A 20,663-nucleotide genomic window follows, 5' to 3' on the forward strand; every position below is an offset into this window, starting at 1 on the left:
CAATAAAAGGCTGGGTGCCGTACAGCGGCCCGCCCGTGTCGCTGAAAGCAGGGCGCTCCCGCATCTGAAGCCGATAGAGGACATACACACACCTGAAGCGTAAAAGTGAGCAGGGGACACCTTCTCGGCATCATGGGCTCGTCTTCCTCCAGTCTCCTGGATGAGAGCAGATCCAACTACATCAGAGGTAAATCGGAAATGTGTGAAATCCCACGTCGTTGCATTTGTTGCAAAGTTTTCAGACGAACCTGCAGTCGTATCATTACAATGTATCGATTTTGCAGTTGCTACATTTTATTCCCGCTTGGAAACATTAAATGTAAACTTCTCTGTTTTATATTGAATTCCATTTTCTACCGCGAGGTTCTAGTTTGAAACGACAGCGTTTAGTATAATCTTTATAATAGTAAAGTTATATTTATTGACCGCATCTGTTCTGGTTATACTCGATGCACGCAGTGCTGAGTTCTACGGTCGGAACGTTTTTCTCACTTTTTGAGCCATCAATCTATATGCCCGTTGAGGCTACGTAGCGTAATTTTCGCAAATCTCTCAGTATGATATGATAGAGGTTAATGGGTAGAAGAGTCAAGATTGCTGGACATTATCCGTGATTTAGAGTATATATTCTACACAGGGGGGTAATTCTTGTGCGCTGGACTGGGAGACTGATTCTGTTTTGTCAAAGTATGAGAGTACAGATGCTGCGGGAAATTAACGCAGACGTACCGCAATGGTAATGAACTCTCTCGAGTAGTTATTATTTATTGTCATCTAAGGTCATTTGGATATTCTGCGATAATGCAAGTATTGCCTATCGGTAGGCTAATTGTAAAGAAAAATGCAAAGAATGGTTTGTCTCTGGGCGCGGTCTCAGCAGCAGTTGTAGATAACCAAATGGATACTATGGCATCCCGCGTGCTCTCCTGAGGTTTGTTTATATTGGACTCTGTTAATCAGAAGTACCACTGCCATTCCTAAACGGAGGATGATACGTGGACCCACACCACCCGATGGTATATGCTTAAATGGGAAAGTAACTGAAGTGGTACCAGACAAAGAATCTAAACATATTAATCGATCACATTTTTTTGGGTTGATTTAGATAACTTTATTGCGTTTTTTCCCTACATTTTTCGGTAATACATTTCATTATTTTTAACCACGTCTTCCAAAAAAAGTAACTTTTTTTTAACTCCGGTTTATTTATTGTAAAGTGCCATTTACTTCGAAAGCAGAAGCTGTAATTAAACTAACCACAGGAAATTTTATTTATGCATTAAGATGTCCTTTGGAATATTATATATTACTTTCATTGATATGAACTATAGACAGATGTAATACAGATAGGCGCGACTCGTGCCGATCCACAGAAGAATATTCAAGTTAGTCAGTGATATTATTTCAGAAATTGAGTTAAACGGTGAACCTGGCTGGACCGGACATTTGACAATGGCAAAAACGTGCGCCAGAAAAAAAGATCATAAAGGACCCCCCCGGCTTGCTAAAATTTACCGTGGGGGACCCTAAAGACCACGGCCGATCATTTTTACCCCAGTCCAGCCATGGTAAACCACGGAGAAGTGGTATTTCTTTGGCAGGGAAAAATGCAGTGAAAGAAATGAGCTCTTTCTACAATCTGTTACTTAAAATATGAATTTACTTCATGCATTACAAGTATGAAAATAGCACATTTGCTGTGGGTAACATATAGCAAAAAATATACGCAGATGACTAAATGTATATTTTTAAAGCAACAATGCCACCCATCTATCTAAAAATATATTAACATTAATTACAGCAACCTTTAACACTGTTCTCAGCCTGTGATACATTTGTGGTGTTGATGAAATTGTGCGAAGCTTTAATCGACAGTCATGGTTAAGGCAATAAACAGGCATGCATCTCCACTGTAAATCTGTAAAGAGTTTTGGTTGTGACTCATATTCCTGACTGGTGTAAATGTGGCTATGGATATTTCAGCTGGCTTGTGCAAGAGGATGCAAACCAGTTAGGCAAAGTGCTTTTTTTAAGAATAAAGTCATCGGATTGAGATGAAAATCGTACTTTTGACTTCGTACATTTGACAGTGAGTTCGAAAGAAGTCTTCAGCTATAACTTCTTGATGCAAACCGTATCGGCGCCTCCCTGTACGAAGGTGCGAGTTAACCCTAAAGGTCTGATTTCCGGTTACCAGAAACAGGTAGCATAGTACTGAAGCATGTCACTTGTGATCCAGAGGAGGGTCGAAACCCTAGAGTCATGACATCATAGTGAATCTGAACAGTGCTGTTTGCTAACAGCTCCTAGTAGCTCTAGTCTTGAATGAGCGGGATGGACTCATTCAGTGGGTGGAGTTCCAGAGAGATGGAAAATTTTTTGGATGAAGGAAGCTAGGCTGAATCTTGACCATAGTGTTCGACTTTTGGGCATTGGCTAGTCGCACTGAAGCTAATATGAACAGACAAGTTTAACAGTGAGATCATGCAATGTTCTCGTAAAGAATATGCTCTCTTCTGCGGGACTCTAGACAAGAACATTTGTGAACTTAAAGCTTTAAATACACCCCACAGTTACTTTGTTTTCTCCAAGTAGCTACTAATGCATTGTTCATAAGTGTAGTGTGGGAAACACTGGCATTCTACAAATAAATGCCAATCACCCCTCTTACAACCTTTTATTCGGTACAGGGTCACGAGGCACAAAGAAACTCGTTTGTCCAAATAATGTAACGCTGGACTTTCCGTATCGAGGTTGTGAAATTTCCTGCTTTTCATAATCCAACACACCGCAAAATTAACTTCCCCGTTTTATGGACAGTCACAGTCATCGCCAAACATCCCTTTTATGCCCCCATCACTGGTACGGTTGGCAATCGAGTCGAAAATCATGGGCCGGTGGATCTTGAAGCTCGGAAGGAACAGTTTTATCTCATCTCGTCTTTCGGGCATTTTAACTCCTGCTAGATAGGGCGGTTTCGACCGGTGTCCCAGGATGATATCACATGTGCTCACTTCCTCTCCCATGCAGCTGTTCTCCCAAGGGGTACCAAACACAAAATCCCATACCACTGTATGGTAAAAGCTTACTCAATGTAACCGAGGCCAAATTTCTGTCAGGTAATGAGTGGAACTAAAATATCTGGTCTCAGCTAGAATAGTCTGACCGCCCTCTCTGGGCTCGTAAGCAGTATGGATGTAACAGATCGCCTCAGTGAGCGAAGATACCCCCCCCAGCTGCATAGTGACATTCCACAGATGCTGCCAAGCGCCCGGTGATACATCTACAAGCTTCCATGTTTTGGCTCTACACCAAAGCTTTAGTCAGTCATGCCATACGCTTCATATTTGTTCTGCCGTTCTTGAATGTTCTAGTGTAGTCGTTTAGCAGCGGGCACCGGGGATTAGTCGTGTCCCTCTGAATGTTAGCTGTGATATGAATCACAGAGTGTCTTTTCATTGAATGGCAGGGCTATTTCTTTCTTTCTTTTGTCTGGCAGGTGGCTTTCCTCCATTGACACACAAGCCACGTCAGAACCTGTGTCAGCGGTAAAGGTAGAGACCAAAGAGTCTTACGGACGCATTACAAAGAACTGGGAACAGCTGCTTTGGTGTTTTTAAATACGGATTGGTTTCGCAGATGGAGCAGAGGCAGGAAAAGTGCTTTTCCCGCTTGTGGTTCAGTCAAACCGCCAGCCATATGTGGTTACTTCTCCTTTACCTCTGCATACGCGTGCAGCGGGAGTAGAGTTGCACAGTTGCGCCATTGTAAAGAGCTTTGAAAACGCTACCAAACAAACAGGAAACTACAAATGAGGGGCATGGCCAGCCGGAGCTCATTATTTATTATTTTTTTTGTTAGCATCTAGCTAACACATTCCTCACAGAGCCCTGTCCCAGTGAGTCAGGTCACAGGAGGTCAGCTTGGGACGCCGGGAAGATTTGGCTTCATGACTGTGACACCAGGAAAGACCTGCTTTGGCTAAAAAAAATACATCAGATGTGTATATTTTCAACTGATGTGTGTCACCTTGTATTAAAAGGATTTCTGAGTAAACGGAAGACGAGGCTCCAAACTGTTTGCTTTTGAAAAACTCAGATACAACCGTTCGTGTTAAAAACACAGACATAATTTGGGCTTTTATCAATAAAGTTTCATAGGCTTGCATTAAATCATTTGTAGGCAGGAGCGTACCTAGGAAATCTGCAGCGCTCCCATCCAATTTTACGTTAAATTTTATGCATTAGGGCCCCCCCAAAACTGCCAGGCTGTCCATGGCCCTCTAACACTCCTGCTAGATTTTTTTTGTTGTGATTGTTCAGTACTGCATTAACACGCACCTGGTCCATGCTCCAAACTGCCACACTCCTACCTTCTCTTCTGCAGGTTTTCTTTGATTGTGTATTGTCTCACCCCATGTGCATGGATGCATGGATGCATGGATGCATGGCTGCGACATGCCGGCCATGCACCCCCCCCCCACCTCGGCCACAGCCCCGTCCACCGAGTGGCTTCCGGCCAAACAGGACATGGTGGAGACATGTCCTCCTGCCACCACATACCCGGGTTTTACCGGGGGGGCTGATTCTCTGCAGCTGTCAGAAGGAAACAATAAACACAGATCCAGTTTGGTCCCTGCTTTTGAGCTGCCTCACCCATTTAGTGTTGGGGAGGAGGCTGGAGTGCAAAGCACCAGGCTGCAGGGGCGATTTTAGGATTTGACCCTTACGGGATGCCTTTCACACGTGTGAGTGGGGGGGGGAGGGTGTACCAAATTTTTCCAAAAATACAGATTGCTAAATGCCTTTAGAATATTTATTTCTCAGGTGGCTGAAGGTGGCAAACGGCCCAGCCCGTGTGTTTGTATTTATATACATTGCGACCTGCTTATGAGACGTTTGATCTCACATCTGCCTTGTCGCTCTCAGAAAGAGAATAGGAAGTGACCTCATGTGTTTTCGGGTGAACTTGTTTTCATCCTGTGGTTCTGTCCCCGGGGGGGGTGGGGTAATACGCGTGTCAGTGTGGCAGTTGAACTGCAGGGGCGGCCCACCTGGATGGGGCCCAGTCTCCCAGAAAGTGGCTCCCCGGGACCTCTGGGGACCTGACCGAGTGGACGGGGATCCCTCTCGTCAGTTTCCTGTTCTAGAGGAAACTGGGTGAGGAAATAGCTGCGATCTTCCCAGCACGGGGACAGAAACCCAGCCCACTCATAAACATCCACACACTCAGGATGTCCTTACCACTCTGCCGAGTTCTCCCAGGACCTGCGGGCGAGGAGGCGGGGGGGGGGGCACATTTGGGGGCCTGTTTAGTTCGCAGTTTACTCCATGCACTCTGTGGAATGCGCAGCGGCAGTTTGTAACTTTCGACCGGGCGTCTGACCTTCCGGAACCGGCCCAAAGCTATTCCCGAAACACCCCCCACCGCATAAACTACGACATTATAAGATACTGAATGGAAGAAGCTCTGCCTTGCCAAGGAGATCTGTACAGTAATGTGCCAACTAGCTTAATCTACGGCGGCACATCCTGTAATTACCATGGTAATTGTTGCGAGATTGTCTGCAGTTATAACAATTATTAACTTACAGTTCTGGTAGCTCTTTGAAAATCTTTTTTTTTTTCATGGTCACACCTAGTGTGTTTGAAACAAAGAGAGGATGCGTGTGTATAGCAAGATGCCGCGTGCGTTGGCTGCCGGTGCGGTGTTGTGGTTAGGGTCTCGAAACGGGCCTGCGGTATGAGATGGCTCCCATCCATGGCATTTCCGCTCTCGTTCGATGCGAGCGATGCACTGGGTTAACGGCAACACCACTGTGGTCTGGACAACTGCAGCTACATGCAAACCTTGCTCATACGATCGCTGCCCCCGTGCAATAAAACATTCCAGAATGTGAGCACGGTGCAGGGATTAACCTGCTGAAACAACGTCGGATGTGCGATTTGCATTGGGCAAATTAGCAGTCACATTTGTCGGCGCGTGCTGTCCACCGACATCTCTGCACACCAGAGGATGTTGGTATCTCAACCACACGCCCCCACATGTCATTCTGTGCCTCTCAGATACCTCTCAGGTACCATTCGTATTGGGCTCCCTGCGAATTGCCACCAAGAAATATACTCGTCCAATCCGGGCCTCATGACTAAGGCATGTGTCCCTCTTGTGAGTCACATCAGGCTGACTGCTGTACTAGATAATGGCGCGGTTGGTCAGCCTTAACTGTTGTATTAAAATGAAGTCATTTTACATTTCATAGCCAGGATGTGGGATTTTTTTCATTCCTCTGTTCCCACCATCATTCCAGACCACAGATGCAAACGCTTGCAATTGTGTGGCAAATGACGATGGCTTTCCTCAGTAAGCAGTCACGTGAGCTGGGATGGGAATTAATGAATTAAATCTGCACGGATTTTCATCTGTGGTGAGTGGTGTGCGGCTCGGTAGGATAGGCCTTTGCACCTGCGATCGGAAGGTTGCCGGTTCGAATCCCAGCCTCAGTGGAGTAGATATGACTCATCCCCTTGAATATGCCCCTTAGCCCCTTTGCCTGAAAGACGCACTGGGGTGATGAATAAATGGCGGAACCCCAAGTTATACTCTCACCTGTATTTATGTGTGTGTCTGTCTCGAAGGAAAGCATGATGGGATATGTAAAAAAAAACAAAAAAAACAAACATTCCAATGTAATTGTGCAAGTGGCAAATAAAGTATCAATTCAACAGAATCCCTCTGTTCTTGAAGGGGGGGTGATATCCTGTCTTTTGTAAGTTTCACAGCTGCAGTTCAGTCCACATTGTGTCAAACCTCTTACGCCGCTCACTGGCTCAGCATATTGTTTCTTAGCCTTGAAGCTTGAGGGAAAAATTAACCCCCCCCCCGCCCCCTCCGAAAGAAAACTGGACGCAAGGTTTCTGAGAAGGCCCACGGGTCTGAGCAGGACGTGAGCCAGTCGTCCTGTTTGGCTCACGGGGGCTGCAGCGAGCAGCTCCTTTCCCAGAGACCTCAGATGAGCCAGGACACCAGAAGTCCAGAAGCTGACAAACCGCTGGACTTGCAGTCCCGTGCCGACGCGATGCAGACAGCTGCAGGAAACGTCTCTCAAAGTCACCGCTAAGCGCTTTTCATTTCTGAGCGCCATCAGGAGAAAGTCAGACTGTGAAATGTGAAAAGCAGCTGTAAGCAAAAGACGAGATTACTAACCATATGCAGCTTTGGTATACCGAGTGCAAAGTGACTCACACGCCCTGTCACCGTGGCAACACACACAGAGTTCCGGTAAACCATGACTGTAACCTTCATGGTAAATGCTGTGCTTCTTCCTTCACGAATGTCTTTCTTGTCCCTCAAACACATCGTATGCCAGAAATGTGCAATAATTTCCACAGAACGTACTCCAAGATGAGAAAGGGTGAACCGGGAAAAAAATGGAAATTTTTTACCAACTCCAAGTAAAGAACTACTAACACAGAGCAGAATGTGGAAGGAAAAACTGAATAGTGACAGAATCATAGATGTTATTTGGGAAATTAAACGCTGCTGTCTGTCCTGGTCCTAAGTGTCTGTTTTCATTTTGGCCTTTTCATGCATTTGAGTAATTCATTCCACCCATAAATTCTAGCTAAACTAGACTCTTTGTAGTATTTTCCTGGATTTAAAATTATACATTAGTATTGGAGTTATATTGTCTTGGGCGGATAAAATTATTTTCTGTTGTATGAGGGTTTTAAGTAGAAGCTAATGCTTAAAAAAGGGGGATATATGATAGTTATTATGAAAGTTATACGTATTATACATGATTATACATTATGGCTTAACTTGACATTTTCAAATGGATTCATGGGCAACAGCTCATTTAAATATATCAGATCACACAGGTAGCTGGGGACATTTATGTGATGATTTTATCCAAAGCAACTTACAGTGGAGGAAAATGCAACTCCCTGGGATTCAACCCCACAACGTTCGTGTTGTGAGCATACTGCTCTCTACTCATGGTGCTAGTGGGTCTACAGATATCTGGCACTTAGGAAATTGGCTGACCCCCCCCCAACTAAAGCAACGTCCCTTCGTGTTTCAGGCCAGACAGAGGCCAAGCTGAAGAACTTCAGCCCTCACTACAGGCGTCAGTACCTGGTGACCTTCTTCTCCCAGGTCCAGGATGAGGTGGAGCAGCACAAGACAGGCCAGCCGCAGCTCCTGAAGCGGCGGGTAAGGAAAGGCTGAAATGAGTCTTTGAGACAAACAGAGGGCGGGGTTACCTGCTTGGTTTCAGCCAATGGGAACCAATAAAAATTGAGTGGGAGGGATAGAAAAGCAGTGAGTGGCGGCTCACAATGATTGAGTTTGAATGGGTGAATTTTAATATGCGACTCAACCGTACTTGTATTCAGTTGTACCCATTTAACATCATATTCCATTGCCGATGTGCAGTTCCAATACTCAAGAACAGAAGTACAGAGGATAGTAAAAATCCCAGAATGCCACGCCCCAGATATCAAGGATGCATTGATTGCATTTTCGCTAAACAAGACCAATCCCATAATTCATTGTGTCCCAAATTCATGCTAAGAAGGCAAGTTAGCAAGACCCCCTCTTGCCAAGACCATAAGTATGATCTTTGCGTTCTTGGTACTGAGAAACACCCCATGTCTCCTTTTGCTGCTTTTTTCCTACAATCCCCAACCCCCCCCCCCCCCCCAGCTCATGCTACCACGTTGTTTCCGGGCTAAAGGGAATCAATTCATCTTATAGAATATTTATCCTTTCAGTTGAAGTGGCTAGGGTTGGCAGCTCTGTGATCGATTAACCCTGTCTGCTGTTAACAGGAAGCCCCAGAGGAATCTGAGGTCATCTACAAGGAGACTGTGCTGCACTTTGATGACACCAGGAAGTGGAAGGAGAGGCTTGTGGTGGTGCGAGCCGACTACAGCCTCGAGTGTCACGACAGTCATGAGGTTGTACATATTTGCCACTGGAGCAGCTCAGTGCGTATGAATGACCTTTCAAACAGCCAAGGGCAAACACTTAAAAGGGCCTCCGCATTCTCTGCTGTCTTGTGGTTCTTTTCGCCAGACCTTCACAAAAGGTGCTCCCCCGCGATACAAACTCCAGCCAACAGGAGGCACTGTTCTGACATCAGAAGAGAAATATATGGCCATGGTGGACAAGGCCTTCCCTGACCCCAACAGTGAGTGTCCCTTCTGGTAGCACTAGTATCAATAAGTCAATGTTCTAATGCTAATAAGTGCATCAACAGAGGAGCACTGATGACATCCCAGCTGCCTGTGAGGTTTTTACTATCTTCTCGAAAGTATGGCTAGACATTCTTCTTGTCACCATCCATCATCCAGAGTTAATGTTTTTTGACTTTCAAGGACTTCCTCAACGCTCGTCGCTTCTTGTTCCACTTCCCCCTCGGCTGCAGGCACCAAGGAGGAACCAGCTGCCCCCCTGGTGGCAATGCCTGGTCCGTTCCCCGTCTACCTGCAGCTGCCTTACTCCAAACACGCCTATTTCTGCTTCGACCAGGAGGACCGCCGGGTGCCCTTTGTGTCCGTGCTCAACGACTGCATCCGACACCAGAACCACGGTACCACCTATAAGCATTCTGCATCGGCGCAGTTCCAACGGCGGGTGCTCGAATTGCAGCGCTGTGTTCTATCAGGCCACGGGCTTCTCATTAGTGGGGTTTCTACAGCGGTTAGAGCGTGCTAATAATACTTATCTTTGTCACGGCTGCTTCCTGCACTTCAGGCTCTCCTCTTACCAGTCAGCTAGCGGTTAGCGCAGGCCAGCGAGGAAGCGTTCTATGTTTCACACTGACGGCACACTGAAGAGCCACCTTGTGTTCCACAAAAGGACACAAGTGAAATACCATTCCTCACTAAGCAAATGATTACACGTCTATAGTTTAACACTGACATAAGTGTGAATGACGTAAACGACGGTTCTTATGTGCCATGAGGGACCTGCTCAGTCGGCCGCTGCCTCCTGTCCTCGTCCCTCTCCCAGACTTCCTGAAGAAGACAACGTGTGAAGTCCAAGCCTTCGTGAGAGCAGTCCAACTGCACAGACAGGAGAAGGGTCACTATGAATCATGGGATATGCTGACTGGCAGCGACGTGCAGGTGGGTTCCTGCTCTGTGGCAGGTGTTAGTTTCATTCTCGCAACAAAAAAAACTGCAGCCACCGTGAAGTTTGAAAGCGGCGCTGTTTGTTGACGCTGAAGTGCAAGGGCTGGCGTTGCCTCCGTGTTTCGCCCTGGGACTCACAAAATGACCTTCTGTTGCGAATAACTGACTCGTCTACGGAGAGCTGGTCCTACTCATTGTGGAATCGGTCTGGCCTGGAAGACCGTGGAACCACCGAGACGAGTGTGGGGCTTTAGTGTGGGTCACGGCAGGTTTGTTTTTGAGCAAGTGCTGTTCGCAGGAAGCGTAGCCATTGCTCAGGAAACGCCCACGCTCTCGCGGGGCTATTGTTGAAGAAACCCACCCCCCACATTCCTACGCAGTTTGAAATCCGGAATGTATGAAAGAACAGAACCAGGCCAGGGCGTATGGTAGGGCTACCAAGGAGCGCACCGGGGTGCGTAAAAGCCGCGCGGCCAGAGTATGAGCGCCTGCTTCAGCCCCCCCCCCGCGTCCGCGTGCCCCTCCACTCTTCCTGTCACGGCTCCCGACTTCATGTGCTCTACAGGTGCTGGCCAACCTGGTGATGGAGGAGCTGGTGCCCACGCTGCAGACTGAGATAGTGCCTCGGCTGAAGGGAAAGAAGATGGAGAGGAAGAGAGTGTGGTTTGCGGTGGGTGTGAGTCGTCCAATACAGCAACTGCTGCTGCACGACTTAGCAACACTGTCACGCATTGCCTTAGCATCGGGACTCCATCGCATCTGTATGCAAAGAAGGAGCACTTGCTGTAGCCATGGTAACTTGAACACAAATAGTGACTAAAATCTAGACTTTACTTTGCGTCGTGTTTCCTCCTTTCAGCCTCAAATGTCCTGATTGGGTTGCGTTTGGACCGGTTGACGCTCTAGATTAGGTTAGCAATAAACAATGTCATGGTGGGTAGATCTTCTCACTTAAACAGTTTGGTTCCTCTGACGGTTCTCCCTCAGACAGTGGAAGCGGCCTACCTTCTGGTTCAGGAGCAGCTGTCGGAGGGTCTGGCCTCCCTGAAGGAGGAGTGCTCCTCTGATGCAAAAAAACAGGAGGCCCAAATTCGTGAGAACATGGACCAGATCGTCAACTCCAAAAACTTCCTGGCTGGCAAGCTGGAAGGTAAAAGAGGTTGGAGGGTCATCCGGGGGTTTGTAGACCTCTTGTAGCACGCTAGCTGTAAAGATACTGAGAGCTAGCAACTCTGAGCCGTCCACTTGCCGACTACCAGTACCGATGATTTGAGAATGAGAACGTTCATGCGTCTACATCTCACACGACCTCTTGTGCCTGATGCTCAGTTTGACGTTCAAGCGGCTGGCCAAATCCCTCTCGTCTTCCTGCCCTCCTGCAGCCACGGTGTCAGAAGCGGTACGGAAGTTCTGCGCCGAGAGCGTGCAGCCGTACCTGTCGTCCATCCTGGAGGAGCTGATGGGTCCCATCAGCCTTGGCTTCCAGGAAGCGCGTCTGCACTGTGAGAGGGCAATGGACCGACTCTGCCAGGAAGTTCAGGAGAAGGGGGCTCCTGCAGACCTAAAAGGGGTGCGGTACACAACAGTATTTACAACTGTGTCCCTGTGCCGCAAGACCTAGGCAAACCATATTTAGTTTAAAGATCATTCATTAAAGTGTTTCCCCCCCCCCCCCCCAGGCCCTGGACAAACTGGGGAGGGAAGGACTGCAGGACTGTCACCAGCACTTGGATGTCCTCACAGTGCAACTCCAGGAACTCCGCAACCGCTTTAAGTTCTCCAATGTCGCACGCCTGGTGCACTGTGCCCTGATTGACATACAACAGGTGACCACTAGGTGTCACTCATGAGCAGTCGGCCTCCTGGCTGCCAGCATTAGTAACACGATTAGATTTAGCGTTCAGCCACAGTAGGTACGACTGAACATTTCCCACAAAGAGCTTTCTATTAATGGCATGCTTTTTCTCTCTGCTCTGCTGGCTGTAGCTGATGGAAAATGCAGCGTACACCTTCGAGATCCTGCTCAGCGCAGCTCTTAAGGGCAACCCGGCCAATCCCGCCTCTGACATAGAGAAAGTCAAACACAGGGTTCTGAAGGTAGGCAGGCTCAGTCACTGCCAGATCCAAACCTACACTACACACACTACATTAATTCGCTGACATAACCAGATCATACAGACAGCCTGGGTGAGGTCGATTTACGTTTCTGTCCGAAAGATGCTAAGCTGTATTACCAGCTTCAAAGGCTTCAAGAGTAAAACTGAAACGGGAAATTAAATAACATTTCTTATCAATCAGCAATATGACTATGACAGCAGTACAGTGAGGAAGAGGATCTTCCAGGAGGCCCTGGTGGACGTCACCCTGCCTGCCATCCAGAGGAATTTGGCCCCCACTTACAAACTGGTCAGTCCCTTTGGCCGGTATCCACCCCCCAGCCAAAACATCAATTCAGCTACTTTTCTGATTCCTGCCAACCGCCCCCATCACAACGTTACAGCAATTTGTGACACTAACAAAGTCAGCCTTTGTCTCCACAGGAGCTGCAGAAGTTTGACCAGTACATCTTTGCCGACTGCACAAACTTCATACAAGTGGAAAATGTCTACGAGGACATTCTCCTGCAAATTCTTGAGGGCGAAATAAGCAAAGGTATGTGTGTCCGGGTGTCCTGCCTGAGTATCAGAGCTGAATGGAGATGTGTGTGTAATGAACAGAGGAACGGAGAAAAGAAGGAGTGTAGGTAGTGATGCTGAGGTACTGCAGCGCTGAAAGCTGCTTGCTTCATGCAGGATTGTATGATGCTCGCGTTGCTCAACCGCGGAAAAATGGAATCTCTTTAATGGAATTTGAATACATCCTAAAACATCAAACAGTAACTTTGCAGAGAACGACAATATGAGAAACATAATTGGATGATTATGTTTATAAGCAAGTCACTTTTCTTGCTTGCAAAATTCGTAAATGTATATACATATCTACACACACACACACACACACACACACACACACACACAGGTTTTCCAGTTCACTGTCAAGCCATCAAAATTAGTTTTAGCAGGGAAATAATGTGTTTTGTCGAGGACTTGGATCCCCAGTGCTGGTTGTGAAAAGCTGACCTACTTGCAATATTTCTTTATAGCATCTATCAAGAGAATTATAAACTTTATAAAGCATAAAAAGTGCTTACATGTACACCGGCTGTGAATTTTACAGGGTTTAACTGAGTTTTACCACTAGGTGGCACCATTGTTCTACAGAAAATTGAATAGCACATTACCATTGCCCTGACCTGTTCCCCTTTTTGCAACTGTTTATAGTGGTGAAGGAGGCAGCTAAAATGAAGAAGCACAACCTGTTTGTGGACAGCACCGACCACCCCTTCGTCAGCCAGGGTAGCCTGAGCGACAGCCGCACTCCGCCTACGTCCTCCCCTGCCAGTCCAGCTAAAACAGTCACCTCACAAAGACCGGCACCCACATCGCCGCTCCTGGGAAACGGGGGGCCTGTGAGCCAACAGCAGGAGGTTACGCCAATCACAGCCAAAGAGGCCGATGCAGAGACTCCAGGCCCCGCCCCGGACGCTGAAGGCTCCGCCCTAGATGCTGAAGGCCCCACCCTGGACGCTGAAGGCCCCGCCCCAGACGCTGAAGGCTCCGCCCCAGGCTCTGAGGTCACCGCCCAAGCAGAACATGTGGTGGAGCACATTGCAGCACTCAGCATAAACTGTGCTGGAACTGATACAGATGGGATGATAGAGGACAGGGTGATGGCTACAGCCCAACAGCAGGTGACAGACAGAGCGGTCTACCTTAGATGTCCGGCAGAGATTAAGGAAGGCAGCATCGTAGGCATGGATGGACCTGTAGGGGTAGAAGATGGTACCGTCATGGCTGGTCATGTCAAGGTTAAAGACAATGGTTCAGGAGTCAACGATTCCCTGCCTGGAAAAGACGGCACTGTATTCAAGTCTGAAGTGGAAATAAGAGAAAGTACTGAGGAACGCTCAGCAGAGGTAAAAGAAAATGGTAAAAAACCCCAAGAAGGACTGGAAGACAATCCCTCTCTGGAGAGTGGTACAGTCCATCATGTACCCTGTGTGGAGGAAGACAGTGGTATAGTCCATAATGAACTCTGTGCGGAGACAGTGTGTGTGACGGATCTATTTACCACTCCAGCTGCTGAATCAAATTCAGAAGCCAGCAGTGATCCCAGCAAAGAGGTCACAGGTCACCTGGATTCTTGCATCACGAACACTGGAGATTCTGGAGGAACAGCTCTGGTTTCCCAAGATGCTGACAGTACTGGGAGCAACGGTGTGTCAGGTACTACTGACCAAGCACTGCAGGCGGGAGAGCCAGCCGTCACGTCCCATTCAGAAGTGGAGCCAGCAGGGGGCGCCTGCGATCCATCCAAGGCAAACGTTTCTGCCGACGACAGCTCTGACCCTGCCGAGGAGAAGCTGCCCCTGGACAGCATCAAAGGCATCAGAGATTTGGTGGTAGAGATAATCGAGGTGGAAGAGTTAGTGCAGAGGAACCCAGACAATGACCAGGTGTAGGCTAAGCCCAACCACTGAAAACACACATATCGCCGCCACATCCGAAAAAAATGAGCAACAAAGACTGGAGAATTCTACAGGGGTTTGGCCAACCCATCTCAAGTAATCCAAGTACATCTAACCTGTTGTAAAAACACACACGTTTCCTTAATGTAGTTCCAGTAATTCAGACATACATGCTTGTTTTTTTTAAACTGGCTTAATCTAATCGACTAGTCACTACATGAGTACTGCCATACAAAAGCAGAATTAACATTTACTAAACCTTGTGGACGTTTTTTTGTCATGTTTCCATGTCATTGTGGCATTTTGTTTTTTTGAGATACCCCCCCCCCCCCCCACGCACCCCAAACTGTTACGTGGAAACTGTAAAGCCAGATTTCTCAGCAGGAAGTTAAACATTTAGACAGCTCCAGTTTCGGCACATGGTGACGTCCACAACAACACTATAGTGAAACTGCACACGTATTTTGGAACAGAGAAATTCACAGTAAAAATATTTTACATTGAAAAAGTATTGTAGAAAAATTAAACTTCTAAAAAAAATACATTGAGGATACGTTGCAGAAAACTGGAGTCAGTAAATACTCTTTTAAACAAAGTGGTGTTGCGATCATCTTTATTTGAACGAATGCGTACATAAACGGACCAATCATCCCAAACTTCACATAATCTGTCCAATCACACAGCTTCAGAATTCGATCAGGGCAACAAATGCTTTTTAATGTTACAGCAGACGTGACAAGCTTCACCCCCCCACTGGGAGTCCCATTATCCCAGAATGGTTAAAAAAACAACAGACAATCCATAGAAAATAATAAATAATACAAAAGAACATTTCTAAACCGGTAATGTATATTGTTAGCCAGTAACAAAAGGAACATAAGGTAGTGCTTTCTTACGTTTTAATTTAATACAGTAGCTTCGTATTGCCAGCAACAATTCTAGGACGTGTAATGCAAGTCTTCCAGTGTCAGAACATTAAATACTTTCATATAAGCAAAGAACACCAAGACATTAATCCATGCAACTGTTCCCAGGACATTTCAGTCCGTCGAAAAAATCTCTCTACTAAAAGTTTATTATACAATGCGCGTGTCTGTTTTTCACTAAGTCTGCTTGACGTTTATTGACGTTTAATGCGTTAGAAGTGGAAGCCTATACTTCAATCGTGGAGTTTTCCAATGCGACGTGCGGCTGAATAACCCGACATGCTGAAACATTTCGAGTTACGCGAGGCCGCTGGCAGAATAGCGAAACTAAATCCGAACTAATTCAGAGGATGATTGTGATAACTTCGTATAATATATAAACATGGAACCCTAACTACGCAAAGCCGTTATGCTTAAGTGTCGGGCATAGTGTGCCGGAGGCCTTTCAGTCTAAAGAACAAGGGCACCTGGCCAGGACTTTTCGGCGAGCGTAATGTTTCTAGCGGGAGGATCCGTATCGGTAGAAGAAATGCTCATCGGGTCGGAAGCCGTAGGCCGTGGCGGGGCGTCCCGGTGAGATGGCTGCCTGTCCGAATCCATCGGGGCTCACGCTAGAAACAAATAACCAGGCGAATCAGAATTTCAGACAAGCTTTCCTTGGGATGAGATCCAGGTGCAGTTCTTTAAATAACCACTAGATGGCAACAAAATATCATGATACATCAAAACAATTTTACGAGAAGTGCCTTGCCTGCAAGAGCGCAAATTGGTTCTAAATCTATTACATAAAAAAAAAACTTTTTTTTGCAAAAACTGACGCGTTCTCCTTCCCCAAGGGTGTACCTTCTAACGGATGTAGGAGGTAACACCCCGCTAAAATGTATAAATTAAACTTGAGACTGAACTGTTGCAACCTAAAGGAGGGATTCCGATTTCGCCAGGGACCGATTAAGGAGACGGAATGAAATGCTCAGGCCATGTTTGGTGTTCTCGGCTGCCATAGCTTCCACCCGTTCTGCCAGCCTTCCATATTTGGATTTTTCCATATTTATCTTGCTCGTAGAGCATGGAAATCGGTTACTGAGGGGACCACACCACTGAGAGCTGTGACAGCGCGATGTCACGTTTAAAAGCTGTCAAAGCCGCATTAGCTTTACACTCAGAGCGGAAATCCATTCAAATTTCCATGATTGGGCCAAACACCCCTTAATATACAAGCTCCTGGTCCACCTCTATGCCCTCATATCGCACCGTGCTGTTAAACTAACTTCAACCAATCAGTTACATGGTTCGCACTCTTCCGGTACTCCATTGGTCTGGCAGAATTTGGAGCCTTTTCCTATTGGCTGACTGTTTCTGTCAGAGAACACTTGATGTTCACGCAGATCTGGAAGGTTTTGGTGATGATCCGTTTTACTTCAACACGTTTAACCAGTGAAATAGTTTGGACATACTATGCTGCCCACAAGACCAGACCACCTGACCTAAATACAGTAGAAATGGTTTAGGAGCAGTCTGACCAGACGGGGAAGGCAAAGCGAGCAATGAGTGCTCAGTAGATGTGGGACCTCCGTCAGGAGAGTCGGAAAAAGCATCCCGGGGGGCCACCTCATGAAACTAGCGTAGAGGAGACAGTAGGGTCAGCCAGTCCCTGGAACAATTGGGGTTTAGGACTTTGCTTGAGGGCCCCATGGTAACATCACTCTGCCGACCCAGGGATTTGAACCAGCAACCTTCTGGGTCCCAACCACGCTGCACCTCCCCCTCGCCGAAACGCAAACATTTTTTATATATATATATATATATATATATATATATATATATATATATATATATATATATATATTTCTTTTGGTTCATGCATAATTACATATTCTATTTTATAGTGTTGATACCTTCATAACTATTCCAAAATGTAGACAATAGTATGAATAAACCTTTCTGCGGGGAGGTGTTTCCAATCTTTTGACTGGTATTGTAAGTTCAGAAAATAAAAAAGGAAGATGACATTTAATACACCTACATATCTGGCAGCATGTTATAAAATGAAGTTACGGCACACTCCTGGGCTGTGGCTTGGGCGGCAACACAGAGGGGACCTGATGACAATGCCTCAGTGTCTGCAAAAATACCCCAGGAGGGGGGTCATTGTGCAGCCCGTCATGTAAATAATCAGTACCAGAGGCTCGGCCTGATACCGATCACTCGCCATGACCGAAAATGCCTCTGAGCGCGTGGGTGAGAGTCAGCTGTCACCGGCTTGGGTCTGAACCTGCTAGAAAGACGTAAACAGATGAATGAACAGCAAAGCAGTTGGAGAAGGTGACAGGCTTGCTACAGGCCGCCCGAGACCACAACACAGCCACTTCACAGCCTGGATGTGCCGACTGGCCTGACGAGCCGCCTGCAGCTGGCGTGTGGGGAGGCAGTGGGGCACGATCCCCCGAGGCGGGCCTGCCCTTCTACGGGTCAGAACTGGATCCCCGGGACCCGAAGGGAAGCCGAGGGGATGCTGGGAATCTGCGGTCACGGGCCGCCGCTCGACTCCGGAGCACAAAGGGATCCAGTGTGGGGCTGGGAGCGGCAGGCCGTGGCAGCCGGGGTCCCGTACCAAGGTGCGGAGCTCTTTAACCGCACTCTGCTTTACTGCAGCGAGCCGGCAGCCTCCACAGGAAGCCGACTGGCCCCAGCTCCACCATGTCCTCTGGCTGCAGGCTTTGATCTCCCTCGCTGTCACTTCTCAAGTTACTGAGAGCACGTTTACAGTGTTAAATCAGTGGCTGCCTCCCACCCCCTCCTGATTACCCCGCCGTGTTTTTTTTTTTTTTTTTTTTTTACCCCCCCCAGCTCCCCCCGAACCTCCTGCTTCATTTGGAGAACTTGTTATGCTGCCTTGCAGTTGTCAGAAAGCGCAGACGGGCTGACAGCCTTTCAAAGCACACACTGATCCCCCCCCCCCCCCCTCCCTTCCAAAATCCAGCAGTCTTAAACTGCAATACTGGAAGAGTCACGGGACTCGATTAAGGTTAGGAGACGGAGAACAAGAGGCGAATGTTTCTTTCCCTCATGCTCCATCATCCTCACAGCAGGTAAATTCCAGACTTATCTCTTGCACGGGCTGTTCAGAAGGACCAGGCCAAGCCTCTGGGATGACTCGGGATTTTAAGGCATGTCTTGGATCAACTGAATCATTTTTAAAACCAAAAGGAACACCCAACATCTAGAACTGGGATACATCCGGTCGGCAATTTCAGCTGGACCTGAAATGTTCTCCCCTCAAAACCCAGTTTCCCCGCACATGCTCAGTACATTCCACACGCGACACAGATCCAGCAGCCTGCTGTCAAAATCTCCAGTCCCCAAGTGCCCTCAACACGTAACATCAAGCCCGACTCGGGCCCGGCCAAACCAAACAGACTCGGGGAACATTATTTAAACCAGGGTTTATCGCTTACTCAGTATGACAAATGAAGGTTGATTTGAAAAAATAATAAAACTGATATCTAGATATCATCACAAATGACACGACAGCAAATAAATATCTTCAACAGTCATGCTCTCTGACCAGTTCAAGATAGCAGAAATGAAGATGAATTTGAAAGTGAAAATAAAATCCCTGGGTCCTCTGCAGAGGAAGTGCGATTCCTCTTTACAAAAGGCGTAGAAGTGCTACTCAGAGGACAGGGTGGCCTCCAGAGAGACATGGATACTTCAGAGTCTGAGACACGTCAGCGCTCTCACTGTAGCGGCATCGCATGGGCTACAGGAGGGGTCCCCGGTGTCTTTCTGTGGGCCGCGTTCCCACAGCCCGCCGGCGTATTAGCGAGACGTTGCCCTCCGCGGTTCAAGCGCATTAATCACCGAGTCACTTTCCATTTGCCGCTGATTTGATTTTAACGATAATGTGGACGGACCCCGCACCCGGCCTTTCCCTGGGGTAGCGTCATGGGGTCGATATAGCCCATCTCCAGGAGAATGTGAAACGGGTGTGCAGAGTGAGCGAGGATGGAAAAAGAAGGGGAGACATTGAGGAACGAGTTTGGTGCGTCGCTGGGACTAAGGACAGGCTAATCCTGAGCGTCCGCGAGCCTGCACACACACAAACATCCTCTAACCACGCTCCCCTGTACGGACTTCATGCCGGATAATCAGCGTTATAAGTGTCTTTAGCTACATGGGCATGCAACCCAATAAACACAAACTGACAGTGTGTGTATGGTACCCGGCCAACACTCAGTCTGAATGAATCAGTCTTTTCGAAATGTGGCAGTGACTGTTTAGGCTCGTGGGAGAGAGCGTTGCAGGTGCGTCTAAATAAATCAATCACTTGTCTAAATTAATCAGTCGCTCCTGAGCCATCATAAAGGGTGCAGGTGAGCGAGATCCATGTCGAGGTTGTGCTTTTCTGAGCAGGATGCATAAAGTCTAAACAAGTCGATAATTTCATGGGCGCTGCAGTGTGTTTGTACTTATAATTACCTTGCACGTGAGATTTGATGAGGCAAACAGCGAGGAGATGATTAATTCAAGCCGTTTTGGATATGATCACTTGGCATTTGCAGGCGTCAGTGATTAACTGACACGTAGCTTTACCTGTGCAATCCAGCTGAGGTCAGGTCCCAAAAAAGAAATGTCTCGTTAAATTGACGCTAAAGACCTCCGGATTACTGACCTTTCGGCCAGCACCAGACCAAAATGCGCGATTCCTTACGGCGGAGGGCGACTTCTGCAGCAGCTAAGAGTGCGAGATTCTTAGCCTCACTCACCCAGCACCGAAAACCTGCTGTGCGATGTCACCATTCTGGGCATGGAAGAACTCGGGACTAAGGGCACCATCCGAGGGGATTATCCCATCTGCACACAGGGCAAGAGAAGGCGGCATGAAGACAAGCAAAGGAGGTCACCCTTTAGCAGCTTTGAACGGGCCTCCATTTTACAAAGGTGCAGATAATGATCTTCAGCAGGCATGGGTATGGACTGTAGGGAAACGTCCCTAAATACTGTGGGAGCAGCGAATATATTTAGGCGGGCGGG

At 47.5% G+C, this 20,663-nt stretch overlaps 2 protein-coding genes across 2 annotated transcripts in view; one reads left to right on the forward strand and one right to left on the reverse strand.

The window, feature by feature from the left end:
• LOC125716308 (protein Niban 1-like) lies at positions 1-15,298 on the forward strand. Its single transcript, XM_048988440.1, has 14 exons — positions 1-187; positions 8,081-8,211; positions 8,829-8,957; positions 9,076-9,190; positions 9,428-9,592; positions 10,015-10,130; positions 10,702-10,806; positions 11,124-11,286; positions 11,519-11,706; positions 11,816-11,962; positions 12,123-12,233; positions 12,435-12,542; positions 12,677-12,788; positions 13,457-15,298. Exons 1-14 carry the CDS (start codon positions 133-135, stop codon positions 14,695-14,697), a joined length of 2,886 nt encoding a protein of 961 aa, XP_048844397.1. The 5' UTR covers positions 1-132; the 3' UTR covers positions 14,698-15,298.
• LOC125716309 (kinesin-associated protein 3-like) overlaps positions 15,028-20,663 on the reverse strand; it is a 21,985-nt gene continuing 16,349 nt past the window's right edge. Inside the window, exons 19-20 of the mRNA XM_048988441.1 lie at positions 20,396-20,483; positions 15,028-16,240 (exon numbers count right to left, since the gene is read on the reverse strand). Coding sequence (XP_048844398.1) covers positions 16,129-16,240; positions 20,396-20,483 — 200 coding nt within the window. The 3' untranslated portion in view covers positions 15,028-16,128. The remainder of the gene's footprint in view (positions 16,241-20,395; positions 20,484-20,663) is intronic.

The sequence above is a fragment of the Brienomyrus brachyistius genome, chromosome 21, assembly GCF_023856365.1.
Source record: "Brienomyrus brachyistius isolate T26 chromosome 21, BBRACH_0.4, whole genome shotgun sequence".
Classification (NCBI taxonomy): domain Eukaryota; kingdom Metazoa; phylum Chordata; class Actinopteri; order Osteoglossiformes; family Mormyridae; genus Brienomyrus; species Brienomyrus brachyistius.